This window comes from Typopeltis vanoorti, chromosome 3 (assembly GCF_054136105.1).
Source record: "Typopeltis vanoorti isolate ZY-2024b chromosome 3, IOZ_Tvanoo_1.0, whole genome shotgun sequence".
Classification (NCBI taxonomy): domain Eukaryota; kingdom Metazoa; phylum Arthropoda; class Arachnida; order Uropygi; family Thelyphonidae; genus Typopeltis; species Typopeltis vanoorti.
Genome location: NC_143551.1, coordinates 132,745,527 through 132,761,693, shown reverse-complemented (window position 1 = coordinate 132,761,693; position 16,167 = coordinate 132,745,527). Strand labels below are relative to the sequence as shown.

Sequence of the window (16,167 nt, the reverse complement as noted above, 5' to 3'; positions counted from 1 at the left end):
AATACATATGTTAAATATAAGAGCTGAATGAAGACTTTAAATTTGTAATTCAGAGTGGTTTACACTCAATAATAGACTACAATAAGGAAGTGTCATATCTTCATTGCTTTTCACTGTGGGGAGGGGGAGGGTGAACAGTGTCCTAGGTGCAGTTAAGACACTGTCCACTTGTTCAGAGTGGAGAAACAGCTGTGGCTGCAGTGTGGTGATTTGGGTACATTCAGAAGAGATACAGAAGAAAGTGAACAAATGGAAAAGTGTGACAACTATAGATTACAAATTAATAGCAAAAAAGAGAGCACAGTGTTAAATTCTAGAGAAAGTGTACATGTTATTCCTGCTAGAGTCAATGGGCAAGATTTGAATAGTGAACACTTCAAATATTAAGGAATTGTACTTTCTAGTAAGGAAAATAAACTTTCATCACTATAGATACTGAGGGGGTTTCACTAGACCAAAGCTCTTTAACAGTGTAAGTATTCTGCTATGTGAAGTTCCACTGGAGTATAAGCTATTGATTAACAAAAGTTATTTTTTGTCCATTTAGTCTTATGCAGCAGAGACATGGAGACTAACAAATAGACCAATACCAGCAAAGGAAATGATAGTTTTAAGAACAATATTAGCAAAAACAAGAAAAGATAGAATAAGAAATGTGACCATTAGGAGTGTTTTAGGACTAAGAAGTATTGAAGAAATGCTTGTGAACTCTCACTTAAAGTGGTTTAGACACAATGAGAATAATTTAGAAAGAAAAACTAAGAAGAACGTATGAAACAAAAAAAGAGGAAGACAATGGAAAAGGTGGAGAGAGAGCTGTTCATGAAGAAAGAATATGGGAGATCCATCTGATCTGAGTTTCTATTGGAGTAGTTGTTGAGAAAGAAGAGACTAGAATGAACCCTGTAAAGTGAAAAACGCTTCCTCCCCTTTCCCAGATATTATACTGCAGAGTTAAACAAAACAAAGTAGAAGTTTTATTGTGGTATTAAATACAATATCTAATTATAATGTTATCCTAACAACTTATTCACAGGAATAGGTTTACAAATACTAATTTTACAAATAAAATTCTATAAAAATGCACCTGCTTGGCATGGAAGGGACAAGATATCCAAGTCAATTATGGTCCTGCTTGATGTACATCACTGGCAAGACAAAGCCCAGCATAAACATGTTAATTCTATCTCAGTTCTCTGGAAAAAGAGAATCCCCCCCCCCCCCCCACCACCACCACCAGAACTACAACCTCCATCTGTTCACAGAACATCAATCAGCTTGTTCTGTCTTCTTAATCTCTAACTTCAAATGAAATACTGATGTGCTATAGATTCTGTAACATTTCTCTCACATGGGATTAATATAAAAAATTAATTACTGATTAATTATTTTATAAATGTATACTCCATTTAGTGAACTTCATAAAGGAAGACACATTCAGTAACATGATCATCATTTGGTTTTCAGCAAATGATGGCATCTTTACACAGCTATGAAAAACATGAGAGACTTAGAAAAATCATGTTGCAGCTAGAAAACAAGTTTTGTTGTAAATGCCTTTTTTTTGCATTTATTACAAAAATATACTAGAAACTTACAGGAAACAGCTATATATTAATCAAATAAAGCTAACTTTAGAATACAGTACTAACTCTGGGAAGAGGTTTCAAAATGTCCATACAAATTCTTCCTGAACTATCTATGTTGGGATGGTATACAGGTGTTATGAAACGGACTTTTGGTGGTTCGAATGGGTACCTTACAAAAAAAAAAGTAATAACCATTTATTATTCACATTATAATCAATTACAATGTGGAACTTAATTTCATAAACAGGCAACAATTTTAATAAAACAAATTCTTAAAAGTAAACTGCAATATTTTTCTTGAATTAAAATTTATTTTATACTATAATTTATAAAATAATACATCATTTTCCCACTCCCTCTCCTTTTGATTTCTTTCATAAACACCCATGCCATCATGGAATTTGAACTTACAGCCTCTTGGTTAGAGAGCAGGTATTTTATTCACTAGGCAAACTTCATAACCTTTCATTAAAGCTAAAATTATAATATTAGCATTAACTCTTTTTTTTTTTTTTAAAGCAATCCTGTATACCAGGGGTTCCCAACCTTTTTGTTTCCTAGAGCACATTCTAAAATACCAATAGGGCGACGGGCACCATCTATTTTTTTGAAGCAAATTTTTTGAATTCGTTTGTTAAATGAATACATACAAAGTATACATTAGAATCAAATATTTTATTACTTAAAAGTTTAGATTATATAAAAATTTAAATATATATATATGTAAGTTAGCGTGATCATTGGCATTGCATTTCATTGGCCAGTGCTTCATAATTAGGAGAATATGATGATGTTCCAGTTCTTAAACTGGAAAACAACTTTGAATGTGCGTCTACTTTACGTTGTATGCGTTTAATACTCGTCATGTGTCATTAATGCATGCATCATATAGCATGCCATGAATTGTTGCGTGATTATTTCAAACTATACGCCACACGGTTGAACAGTGGCGGGCACACACAAATTGGTCTACGGGCACCATGGTGCACATGTGGGCATAGGGTTGGGAACCCCTGCTGTATACAAAAGGCATATTTGTTCAACCTATAGTACATTAGTCTGTAAAAGTTGAGGAAGACACTTGGTCAACACTGGATTTGAAGCCCTGCCAATTATGCTCCTAAGGTAATTTCAAAGAACATGAATAAAGGAAATGAATGAGGGGGGGGGATATGGTTGTGGCTCTGAAGGTGAACAGAAGGAATAGAGTGTAGGTGTGAGAAAATTAATGAAGTCAATATTATTATTATTATTTATATGGGCACTATGGAGTCAAAAAAGGAGCCCCTAAGGATACCTGATATGTATCCTTAGGGGCTATACAGGATAATTATGACAGTACTACATGAAAAAGTTTCACCATTACTAACCTCAGATCAACAATTTTCGTCCAAATTAATCTGTTATCTGCCAAAACTCCAACATTATCAGATTTTAGATTTCTGTCTTTTAAGGCACTTTTTAGCATATCAATCCATCTACATCTTGATCTTCCTTGGGATCTTTTTCCTACCAACCTAGCAAAGAAAACTTGATTTGATAATCTTTCCTCTCCCATTCTATTTAAGTGATCATACCACCTGAGATTAGCTCTACAAACACCTTCCTGAATGCTAACAATGACAAACTCTTTCCTAATGTTCTCATTTCTAATGTGATACAGAGATCTCCAGTCATTGATCAAATGTTTTATTTCTAACCCAGCTCTCAGATCCATAAGTTAAAATTTGTTTGATCAATGTCTTGTATATACAGCTAATTTAGTGTTTTGACTAATTTCTTTCTTATTCCATATAAATTTATTCAGCTGACTTAATATCATACCAGCTTTACTACTTCTGTTGTCTATTTCCATATTTAATTTGCCAGCTTCACTAAAAATTATGCATAAAGAGCTGAAATGTTTTACTTGTTCTATAGGTCCATTCAGGATAGAGTTGAGATTTTCAATGTTTCTACCTATTTTCATTGTGTTTGTCTTTTTAATGCTGATTTTCATACCAAATTTATTACAACAGTTATTCACAATTTATTCAGGGAATCTTGCAGACTTGTACTAGGTTTATTCAGAAGTATAACATCATCTGCATAAAGTAAAGAGCCAAGATTAACATCACCATTTTTATACATATAAATATATAATTCCTGTCATTTTTCTCAATTTGTCACTGTACCTACAAACATTTTTTTTTTTTTTTTAGTTATGGAAAAAGAATCATATTATCTCATAGTTCGTATATGGATAAATTATGCCATCTATTAGATACCTCGCCACAAGTAATTTTTAAGATAATTCGTGGTGAAATATCTCATGACTCCCAAAGAAAATTAGTTTACATCCATAAAAAAAAAAAAATAATAATAAATAAAATAAAATAAGTGAGTTACGGTAACTGCCTGCTGATGTTATTACAATCTTGGTGCTTCTCACTTCTAATGAGTCACAAACAGAAACTCTGAATCAGTAATATATACATGCGAGTCCGAAAACACATTAGTACACCTTAGCTGTTGTAATTTCTGTATTTATTTTATAAATTTGTTGTGTTATTTCCTTCATTTATTCATTTGTAAAAAATGATTTCATGAGAATTACTCAGTAATTACCCCCCCCCCCCCATTTGAAAAACTTGCATTGGCTACAAATTATCTTGACCTATACAACAAAGTTCAGTACGACAAATATGACATGAGATAATTCATAGTTGGTACCCAATGTGTTAACAAGGTCAGTGTAATCAAATGCTTTTCTACCTATATATACAGTGGTGAGCTATAAAGGGCTCACACGAGCCCTTTGTTAATTTTTTCTAAAATTTGCGAGCCCCGTGTTCTTCTTGTTTACAAAAAAAAAAAAAAAATTTTTTTTAAATATATTAAGTGACAAACTCATACAGTAACCTAACAAAAATTAGTGTATTTTCAATTCCTCTATAACAAATGCACCCAAGTTTGAAAATAAAATAAGTGCATGCACAATCTTTACCCTTCTACCTTCTGGTAGCCAATCGTATGATAAAACCATTAGCCAATCAAATGTTTTTCTTATGTAAGATAAATAACACAGTTGATTCTGTGCAAATATTTCATGTTTAGATCATGAAATATTTGTTTAAAGATGATAGCCTTTAGAGCAGTCGTTCTTAACCACTGCTCTAAAGACTATCATTCCGCGAACTGGTTACAAGTGTTCCGCCGGTGAAAGATGTCACATGACATAGTTCTGAATATAATTGGCAACTCTGAATAAAAATGTCGAAGGAATTATTTCCGTTATAATAGAACAATTAACAATATTGGAAGAAAAGATTTCAAGTTACTTTCCTTCCTTAAATACACACAATTATGACTATATACGAAATCCATTTGGCACTGTTAATACATCAAGTTGTGAATTTTCGTTTTAAGAAAAATTAGTTACCTTGTCAATGGATTGTACTCTAAAAATGAAATTCTCTGAAATAACTCTTGAGGAATTTTGGATTTTTGTCCAAGCCGAATACCCAGCTATCTCCACAAGGGCAATGAAAATTTTGTTACAGTTTTCAATGTCATATTTGTGCGAGCTCGGTTTCTCAATATTAACCAATATAAAAACTAAAAAGCATGAAAGACTTACTAATATAGACAAAGAGATGAGGGTAGCTATATCACATATTAGACTTGATATTGCTGAAAGCCGACAAGCTCAAGTATCGCATTAAAATAAGTTCCATTTTTATAAAAAGCAAGTCCATGCATATTTTTATTGTTAGTTTTATGACCCTAATGCTCTTGGTGTTCCCCAAATCTTTCTTATAATCCAAAGTGTTCTGTGACTTCGAAAAGGTTAAGAACCACTGCATTAGAGGTTGATTGTCCTCGCATACTTTTTGATTGGAATTTGTACACAAGCTAATAAAAGTTTTCGTGTGAAATACTGCTTTTTTTTTTCCCCTCGACAATGTGAGCCCTTTGTTAAAATTTCCATAGCTCACCACTGCCTATATATATATATATATATATATATATATATAAATGAAATGATGTTTACTATAGTGCAAAAACACTGTAAAATGGCAAGGAAGGTAGGACAACATTACCTTTGCTAGCAAATCTGGTTGGCTAACTAGATAGCTTCTCTACAAGTAACCATATTAATAGGCCTGATGTTCAAATCCCACAATGGCAATGTCTGTAAGAATTAGATGAATTTGATCATTTCATGTGAGATCAAACTGGTTTTAAAGTACCATTTTAGTCTCTAGAGTAGGGTTCTCAAATTATTTAACCCTAACATAGTTCATCAACAGTGCTATCATTTACAATCTTAAACCAAGTGGAACTCACAAAAGAACTAGCGAACTCAGCATGTAACTAGTGAAAAAAAAAAAGTATGGCCTTAATTTCTAGAAAATAATAGGCTAATAAAAAAATAAAAAGGTATATAAGCTAACAAAGGTACTGGAATAAGATTTAATACAAAATGATGGTACATCATGACAAAATAACCAGTATCTTGAAAAAAGTGGCTTGAAATTTTGGCTGGGACAAAGTATCCCTTCAGGACTTGGATGATAGCAGCTAAGGTAAAAACCAATGGGGAAAAAGAATGACACTGTCCTAGTTTAGTCCACTCTTATTTATTCATGGTGTGGATTAAATGGCGAACAAGAAACAATGTATATTAGCAACTGTGACTTTTAATGTGCGCTGGGGGATAGGGGTTGCTCATATATCAGATTTTTTTGTTTGTTTGTTATATCAATCCCATATATATGTAGTTACAAAGCTTGAAGTGCATCAATACATTGTATGGACAAGTGGTTAAAAAAAGAGAAGAATCTACTGATGATTTTCTTGAAAAGGAAGGAAGAGGATGTGGTCCTTAGGGAATACATGATTAAAGACTGTTCTGGAAGATAGAATGAAAGAGGTGGCTTAAAGTTGGACTGTGAGTAGATGTCAACGAGAAAAATCACAGAAGTGAAACTGTGAGACGGTTTATCATCTCAATCAATGATCTGGTTAGTCAAGTGAATTCTCTTTTGGACAGCATCAAAAATGGTTGGGAAGAAGGATTTTAGTATTCTCCTATCTGATACATTTGACTTTTGGATAAATTTAGGATTTACATAGAGTAATTACAACAGCTGTACAGATAAGAGAGAGTGAAAAGAAAACTAAGTTTTTAGAGGAAGCCATGGATGAGATATGATTGTACCAAGAAAACCTAATCTGATAATTACCAAAGCAAGCAAGCAAAGGTTATGTGAGCTTTGGTTGCAACCAGAAAGATAAGGCTATATTCTGGAAGCACAGAAGATTAGGTCTTCACCCCAAGTTCAGAATGACAAGGAGATCAGGGTTTACATCAGTGGACAAATCTTAAAGTTTAAAGATTTGGGTACTGCAAAATTTCTCAAACGAATGGAGTGTACTGTCATTGCAATGCAAGATACTCATGATCAAGGCAGAGAGAAAGAGAGAGAGGCAAAAAAGCAAAGCCAATGTATTCAAATTTTCAAACTGGTTAGTCTCCAGACATTTAAAAATTCGACTACTGATGATCTTCATTATTTTTCGATAGGAATGTACTTGACAGCCAACTTTTAAATCCCCTTTTGGTGCATTTTGCAAAATGCATAAACACCTACTAGATTCTGTTTTTTCCAAACATGTGCGTGTGTGTATATACCGTATTTTCCAGTATATAAGACGCACTTTTTTACCTTAAAAATTCATCTTAAAAATGGGGTGCGTCTTATATAATGAAGGTAAAGATTTGTTTCCGCTTTTCAAAGTCATACGCACTCCCTTTTGTGTCCCAAGATCTTTGTAGGCGGTTAATGGTGCAATCAAATTGATGCGTGACCTTCACGTGACTTCTAGCGCATCATTGGCTAAGAACGGGGAGTCCCTATCAAGTTTCATAATATCTTATCCGAGTAATCAGTATTAAGTTGACGTGTTGAGATATTTTGTGTTCAGTTTGATATTTTCCCGTAGATTTTAGTGATGGAAAAAAACAGGCGACATTCATATGCTTCAAGTTACAAATTGCAGGTTGTAAAATATGCGGGAGAACAGGGGAATAAGGAAGTTGAAAGACATTTTGGACATCTGCCTACAGAAAAAATGATTAGAACTTGGTGTGGTCATAAGGAGATTTTGTACAATTTGCGTAATGAAAAGCACACAAAACTTGGAAAAATTGCGAAGTGGCCAGAAATAGAGACCGAAGTTTTGAAATGGATGCAAGAAAATAGGCAAAATGGCATTGCCATTTCAACAAAAATGATTCGTACACATACAGTCAAAGTAGCCTGTGAGCGTTGTTTTGGTTTAGGTAAAGTTTAGGATTTTTCAAGAAAATTGTATTAAATTTTTTGGGTGCGACTTATATACTGGAAAATACGGTATTATATATATATATATATATATATATATATATAAATGCTGAGAACCGACCAGGGCTTCTGACCCAATGTCCAATCCTCACCTTCTCGTGGTGCACCCTGTTGGGAATCTATCTGGATACTGAACGAAAGATGACGGGCTGGCAATTTGGGATGTAGCCGACCAAATTGTATTCTTATTGGCTTAAGCCAATATACAAAATGATACAACATGACAAAATTTCATGCCAGCTTGGGTGTCGCCCAGTTAAACAAGGCCCCCAGTTGTTTTCGCCAGGGAACCAGGGTAAAGCAAAAAGTCAGCTACTGAAACAAATCTGAAAACACACCCCCAACTCAACATCACCAGAGTTAAAGATCGGTACTATCAACATAAGAAGCCTGAATGGCAAAGAAATGGAGCTAGCTGAGGAATTAGATAAGTACCAGATCGACATAATAGGGATGACTGAAACAAAAAAGACAAAAACTGGTGAGATCTTTCTGAACAATAAATACAAAATGTTATATTCAGGCAATGACAATCACGGAAAAGAAGGAGTAGCCATAGTATTCAACACTAAATATGAGGCTAATCTTCGTGAATGGCAGGCAATCTCAAGTAGAGTGATGTGGGCTAATATCAGAATGGGGAATTGGACAATGAGACTTATTTGTGCCTATGGTCCCACAGAAGGTTCGACTAAGGTAGAAGTGGAGAAATTTTTTGATGCTTTAGAAAAAGCAACTAACACAATGAAAAATTGGTCCTTGTTGGGGACCTAAATTGCAGAGTATGAAATGATTGTTAGACATACAAAAATATTTTGGGAAAATTTGGAGAAAAGAACAAAGCTAATAATAAGACTGGTTATTACTAACACCATGTTCCAACATAAAAATGTACACAAATTCAAATGGAGAGAAGAGGCAAGGAATAAGAAAAGTCTCATTGACTATATTATTGTTGATAGTTATGTTTTCTGTCTGGTGCAGGACACTAGAGTGTACAGAGGATTTGAAATTGGAAGTGATCACCATTTAGTCTTAAGCAGGATAAAATTGAATTTCATATTGAAAAGAAATTCAATTTTATCCTGCTTAAGACTAAATGGTGATCACTTCCAATTTCAAATCCTCTGTACACTCTAGTGTCCTGCACCAGACAGAAAACATAACTATCAACAATAATATAGTCAATGAGACTTTTCTTATGTAAGAAAGTTTTAAAGCGAATAAAATTCGAGCAGCTCTCAGATGTGAACTGTAGACTAAAATATACAACGATTATTGAAGAAAAAATGAAAGAGTTTGAGAACAGGAACCAAACCTTGGAGATTCAGTGGCAAGCCTTGAAGAAAACCTTGATTGATTCAACCAGAGAGGCATGTGGTGAGGTAGTCTGCAAGGATAAAAAAATCAGAACTCCATGGTGGACAAAGGAAGTTAACAAGGCGGTGAAGGAAAAGAAGAAAGCACATCAAAAGTTCCTGGCAAATAAGTCAGCTTTAGCTCTTAAAAAATACAAATATAAAAAGGCGAAATACTGTGTAAAAACTAGCTAAACAAAAGTCATGGGATAACTTTGGCAAGAACATAGAAAATAAATATCAAGAAGGTGGTAAGATATTCTGGAGGTTGTTGAAGAAGCTTAGAAATAGAGGAAAGAGGGCTGTAAAAGAAGTCAGAGATAATAAAGGTGACATGAAAATGGGAGAAAAAGATATCCTTGAAATATGGTATAATTACTTTGAAAAATTGCTAAATGAAACAAGCAGTGATGGCAGCACAGTGGTAAAAAACACTCAACAGGCATACAGTCAGGAATACATATCCATACTTGAAGTAGAAAAAGCCATCAAAGGCTTGAAATGTGGAAAGGCAGCAGGAGTAGATGATATTCGACCAGAAAAGCTTATGTATAGTGGTATAAAAGTCTTACAGTGGCTGCACTGCATAGTTCAGAAAGCCTGGACAGAGGGACGAATTCTTGATGATTGGAGTAGAGCTCTAATAGTGCCCATATATAAAAAGGGAAATAAAACTGAATCTGAGAATTAAAAGTATTTCACTACTGAGTGTTCCTGGCAAGATCTATGCAAGTATACTTGAGAAACGGTTGAGAAGAATTGTGGAAGAAAAGCTTGATGAAGAACAAGCTGGATTCAGGCCAAAAAGAGGCTGTCAGGATCAGATCTTCACTTTACGACAAATAGTTGAGAAAGCATGGGAATATAACAAAGATCTGTATTTAAGTTTTGTCGATCTGGAAAAGGCATACGACAAGGTGCCAAGAGAGAAGCTATTCAATACGCAACAGTTATATGGTGTCAATGGGGCATTATATCAAGCAATACTTAGTCTTTATTTGAGTTGTAAGTCAGCAGTTAGAATCGAAGGAAGTACAGGAAGATGGTTTAATGTTAAATCTGGTGTGAGACAAGGATGCATATTATCCCTTCTGTTAATCATTATCTATATGGATCACATTATGAAGGAAAGTGGTATTAAACATGATATCAGAATTGGAGATGTTAATGTCAGTTCTTTGCTTTATGCGGACGATGTTATACTTCTAAATAAATCCGCTACAAGTTTGCAAGATTCCCTGACTAAATTGAATAACTGTTATAATAGATATGGTATGAAGGTTTAGCATTAAAAAGACAAAGATAATGAAAATAGGTAGAATTGTCGAAAATGTCAACTGTGTTTTGAACGCAGAACCTGTAGACAAGTAAAGCATTTCAGCTACTTAGGCACAATTTTTAGTGAAGATGGTAAATTAAATATGGAAATTGACAACAGAATCAACAAAGCTGGTATGATAGGAAGTCAATTGAATAAATACATATGGAATAAGAGAGAAATTAGTCAGAACACTAAATTAGCTGTATACAAGAGAGTGTTCAAACCAGTTTTATGGATCTGAGAGCTAGGTCAGAAGTAAAACACTAAAGAACTGCAGATATGAGAGTCCTGAGAAAGATTAGAGGCGTGAACAGATGGCATCAATGGCAATATCATATTAAAAATGAGGATATTAGGAAAGAACTTGACATTGTCAGCATCCAGGAATGCATCAGCATAGCTAATTTCAGGTGGTATGGTCACTTAAACAGAATGGGCGAGGAAAGATTAGCAAAACAAGTGTTTTTTCTGCCAGGTTGGCAGGAAAATGACCCAGAGGAAGACCAAGATATAGGTGGATTGATACGGTACAAAGTGCCTTAGATGATAGAAATATAAGATCTGATAATGTTGGAGTCTTGACAAGTAACAGACTGATTTGGAGGAAAATTGTAGATAGGAAGTTAGTCATGATGTTAATTTTTCATGTAGTACTATTATATCCTGTATACCTCTTGAAGGTACATGTCAGGAATTTGCTGATGATATATTGCTGAACTGGCTTTTTTTTATTTTTTTTTTTAAATCCCACATACAAAAAGTTATAAGAGCCTATAACACATCAAGGCTGTGTGTGAGGTGCAGGCAAAGATTGAGAAAGAAGAAATCTCTTGACATTTTCTTAAAGAGATGTAGAAACAACTTATGAGGAAGATTGTTCCAGATGTAGACAGAATAAATGAGGAAGATGAGAAGCAGGTCCAATGCGTTTGCAGTTGTACTGTGAAGGAATGATAACAGTAAGCAAAAGAATATTTGCCATTTCACTTGAGCAATGACCTTGGAAATACCAGCAGCAGAAGAAGATCTGAAGCATTGCATCTGTTAAAGTGAGCCTGTGCATGAAGGGTCATTATGAGCTGAATTGCTCTCTTCTGGACAGCATCAAAAATTTTAGGAAGATTTTAGGTGCACCACCTGAAATGTGTGAATAGTATTCTAAGGATGGGTAGATTTAGGATTTATATAAGGTTAACCACCTTACCGGCCATTAAAGATCAAATACGCATCCACAAAAGCTTCGTATCCATCATAAATTTCAATGTAACATCAATAGTATTACAATTTTAATATGTATGCACTTCACATCCATTGTAATGTGGATGTATATATATGTCCTGGCCGGTAGCGTGGTTAATAAGGTGGGTCTAAAACAGCTTCTTGAATGGCAAAAAATGCTTAGTATTTTAGAGGCTGGAGTTAAATGTCAGTCTAAGGAGAGAGATCTGATCTGATCTTGTCTTGTGATTTGTCCATTACTGAGAATAATGGAAAGTAAACAAAGATCCCTTTTTGTGAGAGAAAAGACAAGCCTGTGTTTTGGTGACACTGAAGGTGACTGGGTTATCCTTGTCCCACTAAAGGATGGAATGCAGATGATCTTGTAACTTGGTATGCCTGAAAACTATATGGTTTGTCAAAAGGGATAAGATGAATGGAGTGTGCTATCATCGGACAAAGCTGTGGATAGGATTAGTGGTGACTGAGAGTAGATCATGTATGTAAGAGAAAGGGGATAGGTGACAATGCAGCCTTGGGGGCACTCCCGCAAAAAAAGCTCAAAAAGAGGGTGCTGTCTATCGAGACATTGAATGATCAAAGAGAAAGCTGGCTATCCAATTGCAGACAGACTGAAGCAATGGGCGCTTTGCAAAGCAAACCTCAATGCTAAATATGATAACCCTATAAATGCAAGAATGACAGCACACATTTCTCCAAACCTTTCCATGCCAAGTATCCACTGTGGATTTGGATCGGCTGAATCCATAACTGTGATCACTCATTAACCAGTAAGCTTTTAGGTAGTGGAGAAGTTGACTATTGATAATTTTCTCCATTATTTTGGAGAGGATTAAGATGATGGCAATTGGGCCAGTAGATGGATGGTAGGCTATTATTTATTTATTTATTTTTAAATCAGCTGGATATCTGCTTGTTTCCATGTGTTGGGATAAATGCCAGCTGAGGAATATTGAAGAAACAGGAGGACAGCTGTTTGCCCTGAAGGAGCAAGTATTTGAATACAATTGGAGATGCCATCAGAACCAGAAGATGCGTAGTGTTCAGGTTTTTTTTTTTTTTTTTTTAATCTGATCTGCACACAAAAAAAAAAAAAACCTGCACAAGGCAGACATTGAATTTCTGTGTGAGAGGGAGTGAAGTAGGTTTGTGAGAGAGGGATCCTTAATTAGCCATATTGCCCTCTTCTGGGGTAGGGGAGGTGAAGCGCAATACATACTCTCTCCTACTCAAATGTCACCCTCACCTTCCTGTGGCACATCCTGTTCTAAAAGTACAAATGAGGCACTGACGACCGAGTATGGGCAGGTATAACCCTAACAGAGTAAATGCTGTTAGATCTGCCTGTCCAGAGGTGTTAGGTAGCAGCCCCACCACTGGACTTAACCAGCAACAGGTTATTAACCTGCCCTGGGGAAATTCAAAATACTTTCAAGTCTCATGAAAAGGAAAGCCGGACAGACTATCAGGGAAAAGACCACAATTCAGGAAATGGTAAACGAAATTGGAAAAAGAAACACATAATGAAGATTGCAACATAGAATGTGAGAAGCATTGCACACAAAGAAGAAGAACTTGATAAACAACTAAACCAAGCTAACATAAAGATATGTACAGTAACAGAAACAAAGAAAAAACAAAAAGGTACAAAAGAAACAAACAACTATATACAAATCTACAGTGGGGAAAAAAAGGAAGAAAGAACAAAAGCAGGGATAATGATTATGGTACATAAATCCCTAAAGAACAATATTGTTTATTACAACTATTTGAATGAAAGACTAATAGAAATTAGACTCAAGACATTAAGAGGCCACATAACAATAATTGGTGCATATGCACCAGAAGAGGGAAAAGAAGACAGTAATATATTTTATAAAGAATTATATAATGCCATAGATAAAACAAACAAAACTGTTTACTATTTATTACTAGCAGATTTAAATGCCAGAATAGGAAACAAAAAATACAAAACAAACATAGTTAATTTGGCAAAGATACATGTAATCAAAATGGCCGCAGATTGCGCGATTTTATCATTTATAATAACATGAGAATAATGAATTCAATGTTTAAACACAAGGAAATACATAAATATACTTGGTCAGCCAGAGGATACAAATCAGTAATTGACTACGTTATCACAAATTTTAAATTAGTGGAGTTAATTTTAGATGTAAGAGCATATCGAGGCTTTGAATTAAACTCTGATCATTATATGGTATCAGAAAAAATTCGATTTAAACTAAAGTGGCTAAAAACACATAAAATTGAAAATTCTTACCATCTAAGCTACAAAATTTCTTCATTACAGGATCCCCAAGTTAGACAACAATAACAAAAATGCACAAACTTAAAAACAGAAACCACACATGAATCAAGTGACATAGAGGATGAATGGGAAAATTTGAAACAAATTCTCACAAAAGCAGCAAGAGAAACCTTCGGAATAAAGCACAAATGGATTAGAAAAAGAGGACTATGAGACTGGAACAAAGAAATAGAAAATATAATAAAAACAAAAAAAAGACAGTTACCAGAAATGGCTAAATTCCAAAACAATAGAAGCAGAAATATATAGAGTATAAAATAAATAGTGCAAATGCAAAATGAGAAGTAAGGAAAAAACATAGAGAGAGAGAAATGGAACAATTTCGTAACAGAACTTCTTCTTCTGGTTCCCATCTGCCATACGGCCGCGGGAGGGTAGCTATATGCTACCATTCTAGGGAGAGATGATTATAAGCAAGGTGGTTTCCCGTTGCCTTCCTTGCCGTAAGTATTTATGAATGTAACCTGTGTGTTCACGGGGCCGGTTTGCCTGCTTGCGGGATGAAAAACCTCAGATAAAATGGTGGAAAAAACCCTGCTGCCCAAGACCGGCTAACTTGGCTATGGCTGAGGAAGATCCTTAAGCTCCTCACGTCGTGGACGGGAATCGAACCTAGGACACTCCTTCCCCAGGCATATGGTTGCGAAGCGCAAAGCCACTAGGCTAACCGCGCGGACGTAACAGAACTAGAAAAGGATTTATTTAAGCCACAACCCAAAACCTATAAAGTAATAAAATACATGAATAAAGAAATAAAAGAAAAGATAAAAATACAAACAATAGATTTAGAAAAATGGGTGACTTATTTACAAAATCTCTGGATAAGATAAGAACATTGATAAGAACAATGAAATAAAATTGTATAAGACAAAGAATGACCTAATAGAAAATATCACAATGTTAGAACTGAAAAAAATAATAAAGAAGATGAAAAATAAGAAAACACCAGGAGAAGACAATATAAATATAGAACAATACAAAAATGCAGGTGAAAAATTTAATGAAAGACTTCTGAAATTTTTTAATGTGGTTTGGATGTCCGGAAAAACTCCTAACTCTTGGAAAAAAAGCACTGGTTATCCCAATCTATAAAAAAGGAAATAAAGAAGATTGCAATAACTATAGGGGAATTAGTCTGCTGAATACAGGATATAAAATATATGCAGGAATATTAAAAGAGAAGCTAAATGGCATTGCAGAGGACAAACTACTAGAAGAACAAAACAGTTTCCAAAAAGGCCAATCCTGCATAGATCCAATTTTTACTCTAGTAATGTTATTAATAGAGAAGAGAATTTCAAAAAAAAAAACACACGTGGCCTTTATTGATTATGAAAAGCCGTTGACAAAATTAGTAGACAAAAATTGTTTAAAATATTAACCAATTTAAACATACCAAACCAACTTTTACAATCCATTCAAGAAATATATACAGGAAATAAAATAGCAGTTAAATTAGAACTGCATCTCAGAATGGAAAGATATATCAAGAGGAGTACGACAAGGATGTACCCTCTCACCTCTGCTTTTCAATATATATATATAAATAAAATTATAACAATCTGGAAACAGTATAACCCATTTGGGTATACAAATGACCCCGCAAATGAAGATAGATACACTACTATTTGCAGATGATCAAATAGTATTAGCTACATCAGAAGATGATTTACAAAGATCATTAAAATCATTAAATGATATCTTAAAACAATATAATATGACAATATCTAAAGAAAAAACAAAAATAATGACATTCAAAGGAGAAAACCCGATAAGAAGTAAAATAGTGATAGATAATAAAATACTAGAACAAGTAAATACTTTCAGATACTTGGGATGTGATCTATCATACGAAGAAGAAAAAGACATAGACACTAAAATATCAAACTTTGTCAAAGTAAATGGAATAATAAATAATATATTTAAGCCATCCCTAGTA

The 16,167-nt window shown here is 34.4% G+C and overlaps 1 protein-coding gene across 2 annotated transcripts in view; it reads right to left on the bottom strand.

Annotated features, from left to right (window-relative positions):
* The window catches only part of LOC150108576 (ubiquitin-conjugating enzyme E2 T-like), a 111,712-nt gene that overhangs the window by 24,893 nt on the left and 70,652 nt on the right, over positions 1-16,167 (bottom strand). For both annotated transcript variants that reach the window (XM_090416018.1, XM_090416019.1), the window contains exon 4: positions 1,653-1,758. In XM_090416018.1, coding sequence (XP_090272144.1) covers positions 1,653-1,758 — 106 coding nt within the window. The remainder of the gene's footprint in view (positions 1-1,652; positions 1,759-16,167) is intronic.